Source organism: Medicago sativa, chromosome 2, assembly GCF_051527215.1.
Source record: "Medicago sativa cultivar Bolivia chromosome 2, Bolivia_mono, whole genome shotgun sequence".
Taxonomy (NCBI): domain Eukaryota; kingdom Viridiplantae; phylum Streptophyta; class Magnoliopsida; order Fabales; family Fabaceae; genus Medicago; species Medicago sativa.
The window spans coordinates 26,622,394-26,638,272 of record NC_140750.1 but is presented as its reverse complement, the minus strand read 5'-3'; the positions used below and the strand labels follow the sequence as shown (position 1 = coordinate 26,638,272).

The window sequence follows — 15,879 nt, the reverse complement described above, 5'->3', positions numbered from 1 at the left end:
GATCGCATTTTCCTGGGCCTTAATTGTGGATCGGTTACCGATTGGATGCCATCGGTAACCGATTTTGACTGTGTCTATTTAAAGGAACTCAATCTCAGACTTGAGGGATACGATTTTTGGAGATAAAAACGGCTGGAAACACATAGGAGAGCGATTGGGAGCATCTTGGAACACCATTGAAGGAGTTTTAACAAGGTTTATTCATGAATTCATCTTGTAATTCTTCTTCTTTTGTTTATTGCTCAATTATGTGTAACTAAACCCTCCTTTGTTGGGGATGAGTAGACCTAGATGAACATCATTGTTATGACCTAGTTTAATATTATTGATTGAAATTCATATGATTGTTTCTCTTATTTCCGTTCTTAATGCTTTTTATTGATTGATCACCTTTAAATTGATTTACGGTTTATTTTGTGAAACGGAAGTGGAATTGATAAACGCTTTGAAATAAGAGATCCTTGCCTTTGTAATCTAGGAATAGATACAAACCCTTGGAATCATCAAAAGAATTCTTGTTCGTAATGCTTAACCCTAATCTTCAAATTCACTAAGGAATTAGGTTTTTATTTTAGGTTTAAAGTTTTTGTCACTAAGGAATTAGGGCAAGAATAAATTAGATGATTCGATAACAATCATACGCGTCGATTCAATAGTTAAAACTAGGTTATTAGCTTTTCATGGTCATCTAGCGAAACTCATCCCTGACATCTTTCTCTCACTAATCTTAATCACTTTAATTTCCGTTATTTCCAATATTGCGATAAAACAAACCACTTAACCTTTTGTTCAATTAAGTCATAAATACAATTCAACTGTATAACGCGATCCTCGAGTTTGACACTCGGTCTTACCGTTTTATTTACTACTTGAACGATTTCGTACACTTGCGAAATACGCTATCAAGTTTTTGGCGCCGTTGCCGGGGATTGCCAAATCACTGTTGAATTTTATTTTCTTAATTGAAATTTTTTGCTCTGCAACAAAATTATTGTTTTTATTTTTGTTTTTAAAATTAGTACTCACTCATTGTCTAACCTTGTATGCGAGGCCAACCCTCAGCTGAACTTACCTTTATTCCAGAAGTTGAAAAGTACTGCCGAGCAATCCGGAAAGAAGCAAAACTCCGAAAACTTCGAGAAAAGGAAGGGACCAGCGGAGTAGAGGTTGACACGGACGAGCAGTTAGACGAAGAGATGGCGGAGGGACAACCGCCACCACCGCCACCACCTGAAGAAAGACTTCTAGGAGACTATGGGGCCCGTGACAGAAACCGAAACAGGCTGACCATCACTAATCAGCCTGTGACGGTAAACAAGTTTGAAATCAATCCCGGTCTGTAGCGGGAGTTGAAGGAGAATCAGTATGCGGGAAAGTACAATGAGGATGCCAACAAGCACTTGAAGAGTTTCTTGATACTTTGTGAGACAGCTAAGGTACAAGGGCACTCTGAGGAAGCAAAAAGATTGAGACTGTTCCCGTTCACTTTAACTGATGATGCATATGAGTGGTTTGATTCCTTACCGGCTGGTAGCATAACAACTTGGAATGAGATGGAAGATAAGTTCTTGGAGCAATTCTTTCCTACAGCTCTATTTGTGAGGAGGCGACAAGACATTTCCAGCTTCCAACAGAAAGAGGGAGAGTCCTTGGGAGAAGCTTATAAAAGGTACAAGAAGTTAATCTCAGCATGTCCCGAGCACAACTTTGATACTACGGTTCAAATGCAGATGTTTTGTAATGGTCTACGTCTGGCTACTAGACAAGTTCTCGACACAGCTTCCGGTGGTTCCATCAATTTCAAGACCGCCTCTCAAATAATCAAAATCATTGAAGCTGTTGCACTTAATGAACAAATGGAGATGAATGATAGAACCGGTGGTACAAGGGGAGGACTCATAGATCTGAATCAACTTGAGCTCAAAAATGCTCAAAGCATACTAACTGGTAAGCAGATTCAAGATGCAGTAGCTGCTGAAGTGTCAAAGAAAATGGCAGCACTTAACTTAACTCAACCCCAAGTTGCTCCGGTGAATCAAATGAACACTGTCAAATGTGATTGGTGCGCTGGTCCTCATTTCACTATGCATTGTGATGTGCCCATGGATGCGACCCAAGTGGAGATGGTGAACTACCTCAGCAGTCAAGGGAACCAGGTTCGAAATAACCCTTTTGCAAATACATATAATCCAGGCTGGAGGAACCATCCAAATTTCTCGTGGAAAAATCAGCAAGGTGGTTCTCAAAATCAACAACAAGGGGGTTATCAAGGAGGTCCATCAAATCAAGCTCCAAAGAAGGCTGATTGGGAGTTAGCTATAGAAGCAATGGCATCCAACATGAATGCCTTAGCTCAAGAAACCAGAGAGGCTCAAAAGAATACAAGGGCTTCAATCAAAAATCTTGAAACTCAAGTTGGTCAAATGGCTCAACAACTCACACAACGAGCACCAGGAACCCTTCCAAGCAACACTGTCATCAATCCAAGGGATCATGAAAATGTGAACATGGTCACTACAAGAAGCATGAAGAGGGATGAATCACTATCATCTCCAGCTAAACATGATGAAGGTGACTCATCTCCTGAATTAATTGAAGTGGAGGTTGAAGTGCATGATGCCGTTAACACTCATGTTGTCGAAGAGCCAGAAAAGAAGAAAGATGAGCCTCCAAAGCCACAAATCAAGCTGCCTTATCCTCAAAGGCTGAAGAGAGAAAAAGATGAGAAGTGCTTTGCAAAATTCATCGAGATGTTCAAGAAGTTACAAATCAACATCCCATTTGCTGAAGCCCTCCAACAAATGCCTTCATATGCAAAATTCATGAAGGACATCCTTTCAAGGAAGAGAACGATTGATGATGAAGATGTGATGCTCACCGAGCAATGTAGTGCGGTCTTGCAAAGAAAAATTCCAAGGAAACTAAAAGACCCCGGGAGTGTCACTATTCCTTGTACGATTGGGGATAGAACTTTTAAGAAGGCGCTGATTGATCTTGGAGCTAGTGTGAGTTTGATGCCTTTGTCTATTTATAAGAAGTTAGGCATCGGAAGGGTAAGAGACACAAGGATGACTCTACAGTTTGCAGATAAGTCTTACAAATTTCCCTATGGCATAGTTGAAGATGTTCTTGTGAAAGTTGATAAATTCATCTTCCCGGTAGATTTTGTTGTTCTTGAGATGGAAGAAGATGATGATATTCCTTTGATTCTAGGAAGACCGTTCTTGCAAACCGGAAGGTGTTTAATTGACATGGAAGATGGCACTTTAACTTTGAAATTCTTTGATGAGGTGGTGAAGTTGAATGTTCTTAAAGCTATGAAGCACCCCGAAGAGAAAGAAAAATGCTATAGGGTCGACATGATCAAATCCTTTGTGAAAGAAAAACTGCAAAAAGAGATACCAGCACTACCACTTGAAAGAGTCTTAAGTATGCCACCGAAAATTGCACAAGAAAGTGAGGATCCTAAAGAAGGTGAAGTCTTAGCTATGTTGGAGGCCTCTCCATCCCACAACCGTCGCACCCCTACTAGGTGGGAGGAACTTCATCCTCAAGACGAAGTTGTGGAGAAATCAAAAGAAGCACCGGTAGCTGAACTCAAACAATTACCTTCTCACTTGAAGTATGTGTTCCTTGGTGAGAAAGAGAAGTACCCAGCCATCATTAGTTCTAACTTGAGCAAACTTGAAGAAGAAAAATTGTTAAGGGTGCTTAGAATGTACAAGGGTGCTTTGGGTTGGTCTATTGAGGATTTGAAAGGCATAAGTCCTACTTTCTGCATGCATAAAATATTGATGGAGGATAACTTCAAGCCGGTGGTGCAGCCACAACGAAGGCTAAATCCAGCCATGAAAGAGGTGATTAGAAAGGAGGTGGTGAAGTTACTTGAAGCTGGTATCATTTATCCCATTTCTGACAGTTCGTGGGTGAGTCCCGTCCAAGTTGTTCCTAAAAAGGGTGGGACTACCGTGGTTACAAATGAGAAGAATGAGCTGATCCCAACACGTACAGTCACCGGGTGGAGAGTTTGTATTGACTACCGAAGGCTGAACACTGCAACCAGGAAGGATCACTTCCCACTGCCTTTCATTGATCAAATGCTTGAGAGGTTAGCGGGTCATGAGTACTACTGTTTCTTGGACGGGTACTCTGGTTATAATCAAATTGCGGTGGCACCTGAAGATCAAGAAAAAACTGCTTTCACATGTCCTTATGGGATATTTGCTTACAGGAGGATGCCATTTGGGCTATGCAATGCCCCTGCCACATTTCAAAGGTGTGTCATGTCCATATTCTCCGATATGCTTGAAAAACATATTGAAGTTTTTATGGATGATTTTTCTGTCTTTGGCTCTTCTTTTGATCATTGTTTGCATAATTTATCTCTTGTATTGGAAAGATGTCAAAAGGCTAATTTAGTCCTAAACTGGGAAAAATGCCATTTCATGGTGAGAGAGGGAATTGTTTTGGGTCACCGAATCTCCCACAAGGGGATAGAGGTTGACCAAGCAAAAATTGAAGTAATTGAAAAACTTCCTCCTCCCACTAACGAGAAAGGCATTCGAAGCTTTTTAGGCCATGCAGGTTTTTATAGGAGGTTTATCAAAGATTTTTCAAAAATAGCAAAACCCCTTACTAACCTGCTTGTCAAAGACATTCCTTTCCAATTCAATGATGAATGTCTGAATGCTTTTAATACTTTGAAACAAAAATTGATCACTGCCCCTATTGTCATTGCACCTGATTGGTCACTACCTTTTGAAATTATGTGTGATGCAAGTGACATAGCTATTGGGGCAGTACTTGGTCAAAGAAAAGATAAGTTGTTGCATGTTATCTATTATGCCAGCCATGTTTTGAATCCAGCACAACTTAACTATGCTACCACTGAAAAAGAACTTTTGGCTGTTGTTTATGCTTTTGATAAATTTAGATCTTACCTGTTAGGGTCTAAGGTCATTGTTTACACTGACCATGCTGCACTAAGGTATTTGTTTTCTAAGCAGGAATCTAAGCCAAGGCTTCTTAGGTGGATATTGTTGTTGCAGGAATTTGATTTAGAGATCCGTGATAAGAAAGGATCGGAGAACACGGTGGCTGACCATCTTTCTCGCCTGGAGAAGATGGATGAAACAGAGGAGGAGAGGCCTATCAAGGACCTCTTTGCTGACGAGCACATCTTAGCTTTTACGATGGTGCCGTGGTTTGCGGACTATGCGAACTACATGGTGGGTAAGATTATTCCTCTTGACTTTAACTCCCAACAACGTAAGAAATTCCTACATGACTGCAAGTCATATGTGTGGGATGAACCATTTTTGTACAAAAGGGGGGTTGATGGTTTGTTAAGAAGATGTGTCCCCGAAGATGAACAAGAAAAGGTGTTGTGGCACTGCCATGACTCCAGCTATGGGGGACACTTTAGTGGGGATAGGACTGCTGCAAAGGTCCTTCAGTCAGGCCTGTTTTGGCCTACTCTTTTTAAAGATGCTTTCACCTATGTTCAGAAATGTGACCGCTGCCAACGCACAGGAAATATTTCAAAAAGAAACGAGATGCCACAAAATCCTGTGTTAGAAGTGGAAATCTTTGATGTGTGGGGAATTGACTTCATGGGACCATTCCCGTCCTCATACTCAAAGATGTACATTTTGGTGGCAGTGGACTACGTTTATAAGTGGGTGGAAGCAATTGCCACGCAAACCAATGATGCTCAAGTAGTGGTGGCCTTCCTCAAGAAAAACATTTTTTCACGCTTTGGGGTTCCTAGAGCCTTAATTAGTGATGAAGGCACCCACTTCCTCAATCGAAAGATGGAGGCGTTGTTGAAAAAGTACAATGTGCATCATCGGATTGCCACACCCTACCACCCTCAAACTAGTGGACAAGTAGAAGTGTCCAATAGGCAAATCAAGCAAATTTTAGAAAAAACTGTGAACTCGTCCCGAAAGGATTGGTCTCTTAAGCTTGATGATGCCTTATGGGCATATAGGACTGCCTTCAAAACACCTATAGGTATGTCCCCTTTTCAAATTGTTTATGGAAAATCTTGTCATTTGCCCTTAGAGCTCGAACACAAGGCTTTGTGGGCAACTAAGCTCCTTAATTTTGATCTTTTTAAAGCAGGTGAGTCTAGAATTCTTCAACTCCATGAGTTGGATGAGTTCCGGAACTATGCCTACGAGAATGCCAAAATTTATAAAGAAAAGACAAAGAAATGGCATGACAAAAAGATTCAAATTAGGGAGTTTAGAGAAGGGCAACTTGTTTTACTTTTTAATTCCAGGTTGAGGCTGTTCCCTGGAAAGCTGAAGTCAAGGTGGTCCGGGCCATTCAAAGTGGCGAAAGTTTATCCGTACGGTGCTATTGAGGTTCAACATCTGAATTCTGACAAGACCTTTAAGGTCAATGGACAAAGACTCAAACCATATTATGGGGGAGAGTCGGAGCGTTCAAGGGAGTCCATTTCGTTACAATCCACTTGAAGGAAGAAAAGTGGACCGTCAAGCTTAGGACGTTAAACCAGCGCTTGATGGGAGGCAACCCATCGTAGGTATATTTTTCTTTTTCGTTATCTTTGCATTTATTTTATGAAAAATGTGGGCATTTCAGATTTTAAGTCCCACACAAAAAATTCAGAAATTTCCTTTTGAAAATGACAAAAATCGGTAGTCGTTTTTCACAATCGGTGACCAATTTTTGACACCAAAAATATTTTTTTAAGTCTGGAAAAATCGGTAGCTGATTGAACAAATCGGTGACCGATTTTCTTTTTTTTTTTTTTTTTCTGGCAAAAATCAAAAAAAAAAAAAAAAAAAAAGAGGGGGCAAAATCGGTGGCCGATCCTCTACTATCGATAGCCGATTTTGGCGAAAATTTTTTCCCCACTCGCTGGAAATTTCGGTGGCCGATCCTTTGTCCATCGGTGGCCGATTTCGGCTGTTATAATACCCAGCCTTCATAATTTCAGTCATCTTCAACCCTTTAAAACTTCCCTTGTGCGCCGCCCAACCCCCATAGGTACCGAAAATCTTCCCTTTCTTCTTCTTTTCCACCATTCAATCCAACCCAAACCTCACATATTCATTTAATCTTCATCCTAAACATCCATAAACCTTTCCCAAACCCACACACCTCTTCCTCCCTAACCTCACACATTCATAAACCCTTATCAACAACACCAATAACCACTACCCATTACCTTCCCCAAACCACCATTAACATAAATCTTCACCACAAATTCATCATACACCAACATTTAAACATTCAAACCTTCAATTTTTCCCAACACTACACCATAACCAAACCCTAACTTTATTCCCAAATTTCTTAATTCACATACCCATTCCCAATTTCATCAACACCCATGGCCCAAACTAGAAACCAAGGTCAACCACCGCCACCACCCACACGAAAGAGGAAAGGAAAAGAGTCTTCCTCCTCTCAACCACCACCCCCAAACCCTCCACCCTAACCACAACCCAATAACCCACCACCTTACCGACGGTTTGTCTCTGAGACGGCGGAGAAACGCTACCAGGAAATTAAGGGGAACACGTTTACTAAGGAGCGGGGATTTGATTTTGGGTCACTCACTAGGTATCCTATTTTCGCTGAGAGAATTGAGCAGAAGGGTTGGCACGGTATTGTGAATATGGTGACCGGTGAAAGCAACAAGACTATCGCCTTGGAATTTTTGTCTAATGCATTTGCTGCGGGAGAAACGAGTAGACATGCTAAAGTTCGAGGCAAGAGGGTGGGGTACAGTGCTGATGATATTGCTAGGGTGTTGGGGCTTACTAGGCCGGACGAGTGTGGTGTTATTGAGCGGAGGAAGGAATCTGGAGGAGGGGAGAGAAATGCTGATTATTGGGCTGGGTTACTTGCTGGTCTAGTTCGAGAGGGGGCTGGTTGGAAAGGAAGGGGCGGAGTACCGCAGCGCATTGATGTAGTGGATTTATTGCCAATATTCAAGGCTTGGTCAAACTTTCTTCTGACCACTATTGAGCGGACATCCGCTAAGGCTGAGATGACCCGTGCTCGCTTTTACATTTTGCAGGCTGTGCTTTCTGATGATGACATTGATGTTGCCAGGTTGATGTATGCGAGTTTGAAGGACCTCATCAACACCACTGGGTCCACTGCTGGTCATTGTTGTCTGATTAACGCTCTCTGCCACGAGGCACAGGTCCCTTCAGAACCTACTGATATCTATCTCACATCTCAGCTTCCAATTTCAGACAAGACACTGGTAAAATATGAGAAAGAGCAAGAGAAGTTTGAGCGCGAACTCGCGCGACAAGGGTCGCAGCAGGGTCAGCCTCAGATGATGGAGGAGGATCAGGCACACCAGATACCGCAGATGCCTCAGGTGCAGCCACCTATGATGCAGCAGCAGCAGGGATACATCCCTCCTCATTTTGCACACTACACTTATGCTATGGCCAACTGGGCCATGGATATCTCCTCCCGAGATCGGATACCACCACCAGCATTCCATGAAGAGTTTATTATTGCAGCTGATGCATATCGTCGTGGTCCTGATGCCACGACTAATGCATATCAGAGATTTGCGAGCCCCGAGGACATGGAGAGGTACTTTGCTGAGGAGAGGGCGAGGGGAGCCGCCAGAGAGGCTAGCATCAGAGAGGAGTACTACCGGATTCAGGCTGAGCAGCCTAATACCGAGGAGCATCCACATTACTATCCATTCCCACCATCTGGACCAGGAGGGTCGTCAGGAGCAGGAGGAGCACATTGACTTGGGCACCTTGTCTAGCCCAAGCATTTTATCTTGTTTTTCAGTATTTTTGTTTTTGTTATTTGATCCAGTACTTTGTTTCAGTTGTACTTTCATTTGAACTTGAGTAGTTTCCTTTTTTTTTTGTACTTGTTCTTGAACTTGTTTATTATCAATGAATTTGTTTGTTTCAGGTGACCTATTCCAGTTTAGTAACAGTGATTTGATGAAATGATATTCTGAAAGTTCAAACAGGAGGAGTGACTTGTTTCTTCAAAAGGCGAAGTGTACGGCGTTGCTAGGTAGTCACAACTCCCAGAAATCTCAGCCATAAGGTTCATTGCCCAACTTTGTTTTTCAATTTACTTATATGATAGATTAGATTTCCATGCAACTACATTTCTAGAACTTGCATTGTTTCTCTACTGTCGATTGGTCTTTGTCATTTACACACTGAGGCAAAAGTGCTTGGTCCTGTGAGCCTTTTTGAAGCCTACCCTGTTTTAATGATTTAAATTTATCCTTTCTTAGCCAATTTGAGCCGGTAGGTTTAGAACTTGTTGTTCGGTGACAAACTACAAATGAAGCCTAGAGCCTTTTAGGATGATTAACCTGAAATTTTATTTTTGAGTTAGGCTATGTAGAATGTTGCTAAATGATAAGTTTGGGGTTGCCTTTGGAATTTGCAACCCAATAAGTTTGGGGTGGGGTACTAGAGAACAAGAGAGAAAGAAAAAGAATGAAAAATACACACAAAATGGTGTATCAAAAAAAAAAAATTTTGAAAAAATGAAATGAAAAAAAAAAAAAGAAGAATGAAATTGAAAAAGGGACACACATTGCTATATCCGAGTAAATTTCAAACTCGAAGTGTCCCAAATTTTGAAAATGTTCTCTAGGTACCTAAAATCGTTATTTCAAAGGGGAATTGGGGGATTGAATTTTGTTTATCACTTGTAGGAATGCCTAACTCAAATTTTGTGTAGCCTACTTATCCAAATATATCCCACCTTTTACCTAAGCCCCGTTACAACCCTAAAGACCTCAAAAGTGTGTAATGACTTTGACTTTGATTGATGTTTAGAAACTTTTCAAGCATATGGTAATATGTAGACCTGCATGTCGACTGGTAGAACCCTATTTCATAATTGTTGCGTGGAGTTGTGAATTGGTGGATGCGAACAAGTCAAACTAGCTCATCTTTAGCTAGAGGGAGATTGAACTTTTGGGCACTATCATTTCATCAGGTACCTGTTATTTCACTGTCATTTGTCACTGTTGCAAGTAAATTCCTTGAGGACAAGGAATAGTTCAAGTTTGGGGTTGTGATGACACCTTGTCATCTTAGTTTTCCTAGGCTTTTTTGATGACATTTTGGGTCATTTTCACTGTAATTCTGGAGCTAAGAGCCACAAAAGAGCAAAAGAGAAGGCCTAAAGAGAAGTCAGAAATCGGTTACCGAAATTGAGCATCAGTAACCGATTTTGCTGCTGATTTTCACGCCCTCGTCACTGGATATTTAGGCCACCGATCCTGTAGCATCGGCCACCGATCCTGTATTGTGGATCGCATTTTCCTGGGCCTTAATTGTGGATCGGTTACCGATTGGATGCCATCGGTAACCGATTTTGACTGTGTCTATTTAAAGGAACTCAATCTCAGACTTGAGGGATACGATTTTTGGAGATAAAAACGGCTGGAAACACATAGGAGAGCGATTGGGAGCATCTTGGAACACCATTGAAGGAGTTTTAACAAGGTTTATTCATGAATTCATCTTGTAATTCTTCTTCTTTTGTTTATTGCTCAATTATGTGTAACTAAACCCTCCTTTGTTGGGGATGAGTAGACCTAGATGAACATCATTGTTATGACCTAGTTTAATATTATTGATTGAAATTCATATGATTGTTTCTCTTATTTCCGTTCTTAATGCTTTTTATTGATTGATCACCTTTAAATTGATTTACGGTTTATTTTGTGAAACGGAAGTGGAATTGATAAACGCTTTGAAATAAGAGATCCTTGCCTTTGTAATCTAGGAATAGATACAAACCCTTGGAATCATCAAAAGAATTCTTGTTCGTAATGCTTAACCCTAATCTTCAAATTCACTAAGGAATTAGGTTTTTATTTTAGGTTTAAAGTTTTTGTCACTAAGGAATTAGGGCAAGAATAAATTAGATGATTCGATAACAATCATACGCGTCGATTCAATAGTTAAAACTAGGTTATTAGCTTTTCATGGTCATCTAGCGAAACTCATCCCTGACATCTTTCTCTCACTAATCTTAATCACTTTAATTTCCGTTATTTCCAATATTGCGATAAAACAAACCACTTAACCTTTTGTTCAATTAAGTCATAAATACAATTCAACTGTATAACGCGATCCTCGAGTTCGACACTCGGTCTTACCGTTTTATTTACTACTTGAACGATTTCGTACACTTGCGAAATACGCTATCAACCCGATCGATAGGTTCTGATACCATCTTAGGATTTGTGGTTGAACCCCAACCCCACAAAACTGACTTGTAAGATGAAGTTTTCCCCCACTCTTAAACATATCTTCAAACCATCTTTCATCTAATGTGGAATTCTTAAGACAACTATTATTATAGATTGTGTATATACTTCAGAAAGATCCACAGAAGCTGAAAATTGCTTTGGAGGTATCCAAGGATATGTTTCTTTAAATAAAAGAAATGTACCAGCTAATCTGAACCAAAAACAATCCATTTTATTGATGAAGGCATGAATTTAACAAAAGAAATTCCAGAACATATTAGATTGCATTTGTCCTATTTAGACTTGTTGAAGATGCTTGCTGAGAGTCTTGAACATAATGATAGGCAACAACTCCACTATGATATGCATTAATATGATCAACTCTGGGAGCGACATTTTAGCATGAAAAGACTAGATGTGTAATTTTGTTGTCTAATCATATACAAATAAAGAAGAAAAACATATGTTCATTTGAAGACAGGTCCATGAACTTCAGTTGATGTAAGAGATATAGGGAAATCAGATACATTTTTACATCAATTCTTGATACCGATTTTAAATCTCTTATGAATCAACCAGTATTCCAATTTCTATGTTCTTTTGGCTCAAATAGATCAATCGATTCTTCTACAGAATTTAATCACTTACCAAAATATTTGAAACCTTCAAGAAGATAAATAGGACAGCTCCGACATTGCTTTCCAAACTCTAGTCTTTATTCAATCTCTGATACTGTATTTCCAAAACATTCATTGTAAACCTCATGTTGATGTCTGTACAAAATATTTCTCACTCATTTCCATCACAACGATACAAAGTGGATGGAAGATGCCCCATGTTGATGCTTGTATAGAATATTTCACCTCCATACATAATTGAGAGTTCTCATGCATCCACCTTAAAAAATAAATAAATAAAGAGAGGAGCAACACTTAATCTCTGATAGAAATCATAACAAAATGAAGTCTTTCCGAAGGGTGTATTCTAATCATAAGAAAATATGTAGTTTATCTCATAACATTGCATCTGTAAAGGAATGAAGTTTTCTGCAGAAAAACAGGGCAGACCAACATGCAAAATGCCGTCCTCATTTTGCATGAAAAAAAACCTGAAAAGAGCCCAGCTGCTACATGTTTTTGGTCGATCTAGGGACTTCGGGTGATACATCAGATCGCTAAATTAACAAATAAGCTCAATAGATGTATTAAAAAACATAAAACTTACATATTATTACTCGATTAAGAAAACTAATTATAATTCCATTTGTACATATAAATTGTGGTTTGGAACAACCAGCAATTGAAAAGGTTGCTAAAATATATTATATCCTTTGTTCGGGTTTCAGTATGAATTAGCTAGTATTATCAATATAACAAACTAATATAGAGTATACAATGTTCTACAGATTGATTGTTAGGCAAAATAATTCCCATCTCCTAACATGAAGAATATAGAAAAGACACAAAATAAACTGCATATATATTCACATGTATTTTACATCTGTATTTGTTAGAATTCTAAAACTGTAAACCAGGAATGAATCAACAAGTAACAGAGAACGGGAATGGCGGGAATGGAAAATGCAACTATATTAAGATTGGAACTCAAAAGAATAGTAACCAACTTTTCTGTGCCTTTTCCCTCCAACACTCCCACCATCTGCCAGGTCACGCTTCTTCACTCATTACCTCACAACTCATTTTCTCTTTTCTAGAATAGACTTTCCATATTTAAGGCCTGTCATACATAGGTCTATGAGTTACCAACTTACCCAAAGACTAACTGATTCATCCTTGTCGCAATCGGTATTGAAATGAATTTTTCTTCATACAAAGAATTAAGATATTGGCTAGAGATGTAGTACAATTAGTACAAACTCAATACAACACTCCTAGACACGAAAAATTACAATATTCTACAATTTCCTTCAAGTTGGAACTCAGAACCAACCTATATGTTTGTGAAGGATAAACACACTTAACAAAAGAAAGTAAGAAACAACGGTCTTTTTTGTTCCATAAGATGAAGCATCTACATATATGAAATGATGGAATAACATTGAACATAAATTCAAAATGAAAATATATAAATAGAAAAAATATGTTACCTGGTTGCGGTATTAAAGTAGACCTCTCGCTATCATTTCACGAAGAAGTTTCTCTGCTTTATCATTTTCATCTTTTTCAAAGAGAGAATGAATAAGTATTTCGTAAGTTATAGCATTAGGATTGCAACCATTGTCTTTCATTTTTGACAGCATGGCCAATCCTTCATCAAACAAGCCCTTGTTACAAAATCCATTGATCATAGAAGTATACGTATAGATATTTGGATTGTAGCCTTTGATCAAAAGATCTTCAAAAACCTTTTGTGCATCGTCTAGTCTTCCAACTTTACACAATCCATTAATAAGAACAGTATACGTGAAAATATCTGGTTGAATACCCTTCTCTTTAATTTTTGTTAATAACACAATTGCCTTATCAACATGATGGTTTTTGCATATAGCATCTAATATAGAATTGTAAGTAATTATATTAGATGGTTGACCTCTACCATGCATTTCATCGACAAGCTCCAAAGCACACGAGGTTCTCCCAGCTTTACACAAACCATCAACAAGGGAATTGTAAGTTACCACATTTGGAAAAATCTGTTTACAATGCATTTCTTCAAAGAGCTTCATGGCTTCATCTACCATTTTAATCTTACAAAATCCATTAATCATGATATTGTAGCTCCAAACGTCAGGAGTTACTCCCCTTTGAGCCATAGCGTGAAAATGACTACCGTATACATGAGGAACCCCCACCTAACACCAAAAGCAAGAGGACCTAATTCTAATAGGTCTAAAAGGCTAAAACAAGGGGACAGAAAATGGCTGGGGGTATTAAAAAAAATTGGAGGGCAGTAGTACTATTGAGTATTAATTTTTTTTTGAGGCCCATGGCTGAGGGAGGCCCAGCTCTGTTGAGCTGTTTGCACCCCCTCAGGGCCGGGCCTGAATGCTCCTATACTAGTATGAGGTCGAATACTCTAGATTTATACATTATTACTTAATACTTTAACTTAAAGTTGTGCTGTTAAAGTAACAATATGGACACTTGCATAGCTGCATAGGTAGGTTAAGAAATTTTGATGCTTGTGTAATTACTTGATTTTAACGATCCTTGTTATTTCAAGTGAAAGTTGTGTTAGACATTCTAAAGCAATCATCTTGCAAATCTAATGGTTTCATATGCATAAATTTACTTTGTATGTCACACACAAAAAAAAAAAAATCTCTTCATGATAATCACGGATGGATGATTTCTCGCTATTTTCAAAATTCACATGTATGCTTGAAATGATGTTTTTAGCAAATCAAATATGAGAATGGGTTGGCCGAATAAAGAAAATTATATATTTCATCTTTATATATTATTCTAGCGGATGGAGTTGCATTCATTCCAATTTTGAATGCTTTCTTGTAGGTACAGGGTATAGTAACATTTTTTTTTTGAAAGAAGGGTATAATAAAATGATTGAGATGAATAATTTAAGTTTGGTATTTTAGCATGTGAAGTATAAAATATTTGGAATGACAATTATGAGAATTATGATTTTAGTCTACATGTGAAATAGTTAAGATTTTAAGTAGATATTGTTTTCACCTCGTTTTGACATGATATCTCATCAATTAGATTGTATAGCATTGTACAATGATATCCTAAAATAAATTAAATAGGTAAAACATTATACTTAACCTATTTTATCATCATTCCACATTCATATTGATAAAAATGAGGAGTTCATTATATTTGTTTCTAATTGATGTTTTGTGTTAAACCTTTGAGGGACATTAGTTATTCAAAATGACAGTTTTACTATACTTGTTAAGTGTTTTTCTGTCATAGTTGTGCTTGGATATTGGAAATGATGTATGTTGCTTCGTTTTGTCCTAATAATAGAGTTATGAGTCTAAATATTATTTTCTATGGATGAGATTTATTATGCTTAAAAACTATGAAATGAGACATCTAAATATTTTATCAATAGAATTGTTTCTTTGTGATCATTGTGTTATTATCAACTAAGCATGTGAGGAACCTATTTTTATCTATTACAAAATACATTCACTCACTTATTATAGCGAACTTATTTTTTAGTATTGTCCATGAAACTTGTGTTGTCTCATAGAGGTTTATTTGGGGGATTGATAATAAAATTACGGCAAAAACGGTTAAGGTTGCATAATAAATTCCGTCATTTATCACCTCTAAGTTTTGATATTTGACATTAATAAAGTATGTTCATGCATATTCATGACACCTTGTGATTCTTACCCTAGTATGAACTATGTAATTACTTTGTTGTTGTAGCTAATAGAGATTATCTTATTTGTCCAATAAAACTAATAGAGATCCTTATAGTTAAGAAATAGACGACTATATCTAAACGATGATCCATACGGTAAGTCCAAACGTACTAAATTAAGATAATCAAGGTGATGCAGCAGAGAATTGAGAGTCGTTAGTTAGATTTCTTGATTTCGAGGACGAAATCTTCTTAAGGGGTAGAATGTAACATCCCAAACTATGAATAGTATTTTTAATCTAGTATTATATGTTTATAATTCCATGATTTTG

At 38.3% G+C, this 15,879-nt stretch overlaps 2 protein-coding genes across 2 annotated transcripts; one reads left to right on the top strand and one right to left on the bottom strand.

The window, feature by feature from the left end:
- The first annotated feature begins 1,043 nt into the window (after window positions 1-1,043).
- LOC146945868 (uncharacterized) lies at window positions 1,044-6,815 on the top strand. The gene is made up of 2 exons (XM_085748108.1): window positions 1,044-1,335; window positions 1,432-6,815. The coding sequence occupies exons 1-2, from the start codon at window positions 1,044-1,046 to the stop codon at window positions 6,483-6,485; spliced, it is 5,346 nt and encodes a 1,781-aa protein (XP_085604234.1). The 3' UTR covers window positions 6,486-6,815.
- Window positions 6,816-11,667: 4,852 nt separating this feature from the next.
- Window positions 11,668-14,027, bottom strand: LOC146945867 (uncharacterized). Its single transcript, XM_085744159.1, has 2 exons — window positions 13,359-14,027; window positions 11,668-12,148 (listed from the first exon to the last, which is right to left on the bottom strand). Exon 1 carries the CDS (start codon window positions 14,022-14,024, stop codon window positions 13,371-13,373), a length of 654 nt encoding a protein of 217 aa, XP_085600285.1. The 5' UTR covers window positions 14,025-14,027; the 3' UTR covers window positions 11,668-12,148; window positions 13,359-13,370.
- Between the last annotated feature and the right edge of the window lie 1,852 nt (window positions 14,028-15,879).

Bases quoted from the DNA above. Each gene is read 5' to 3' on its own strand.
- LOC146945868 (XM_085748108.1), top strand. From the start codon at position 1,044: ATGCGAGGCCAACCCTCAGCTGAACTTACCTTTATTCCAGAAGTTGAA. The intron at 1,336-1,431 runs GTCTGTAGCGGG...TTTGTGAGACAG, and splicing joins CAAGTTTGAAATCAATCCCG to CTAAGGTACAAGGGCACTCT.
- LOC146945867 (XM_085744159.1), bottom strand. From the start codon at position 14,024: ATGGCTCAAAGGGGAGTAACTCCTGACGTTTGGAGCTACAATATCATG.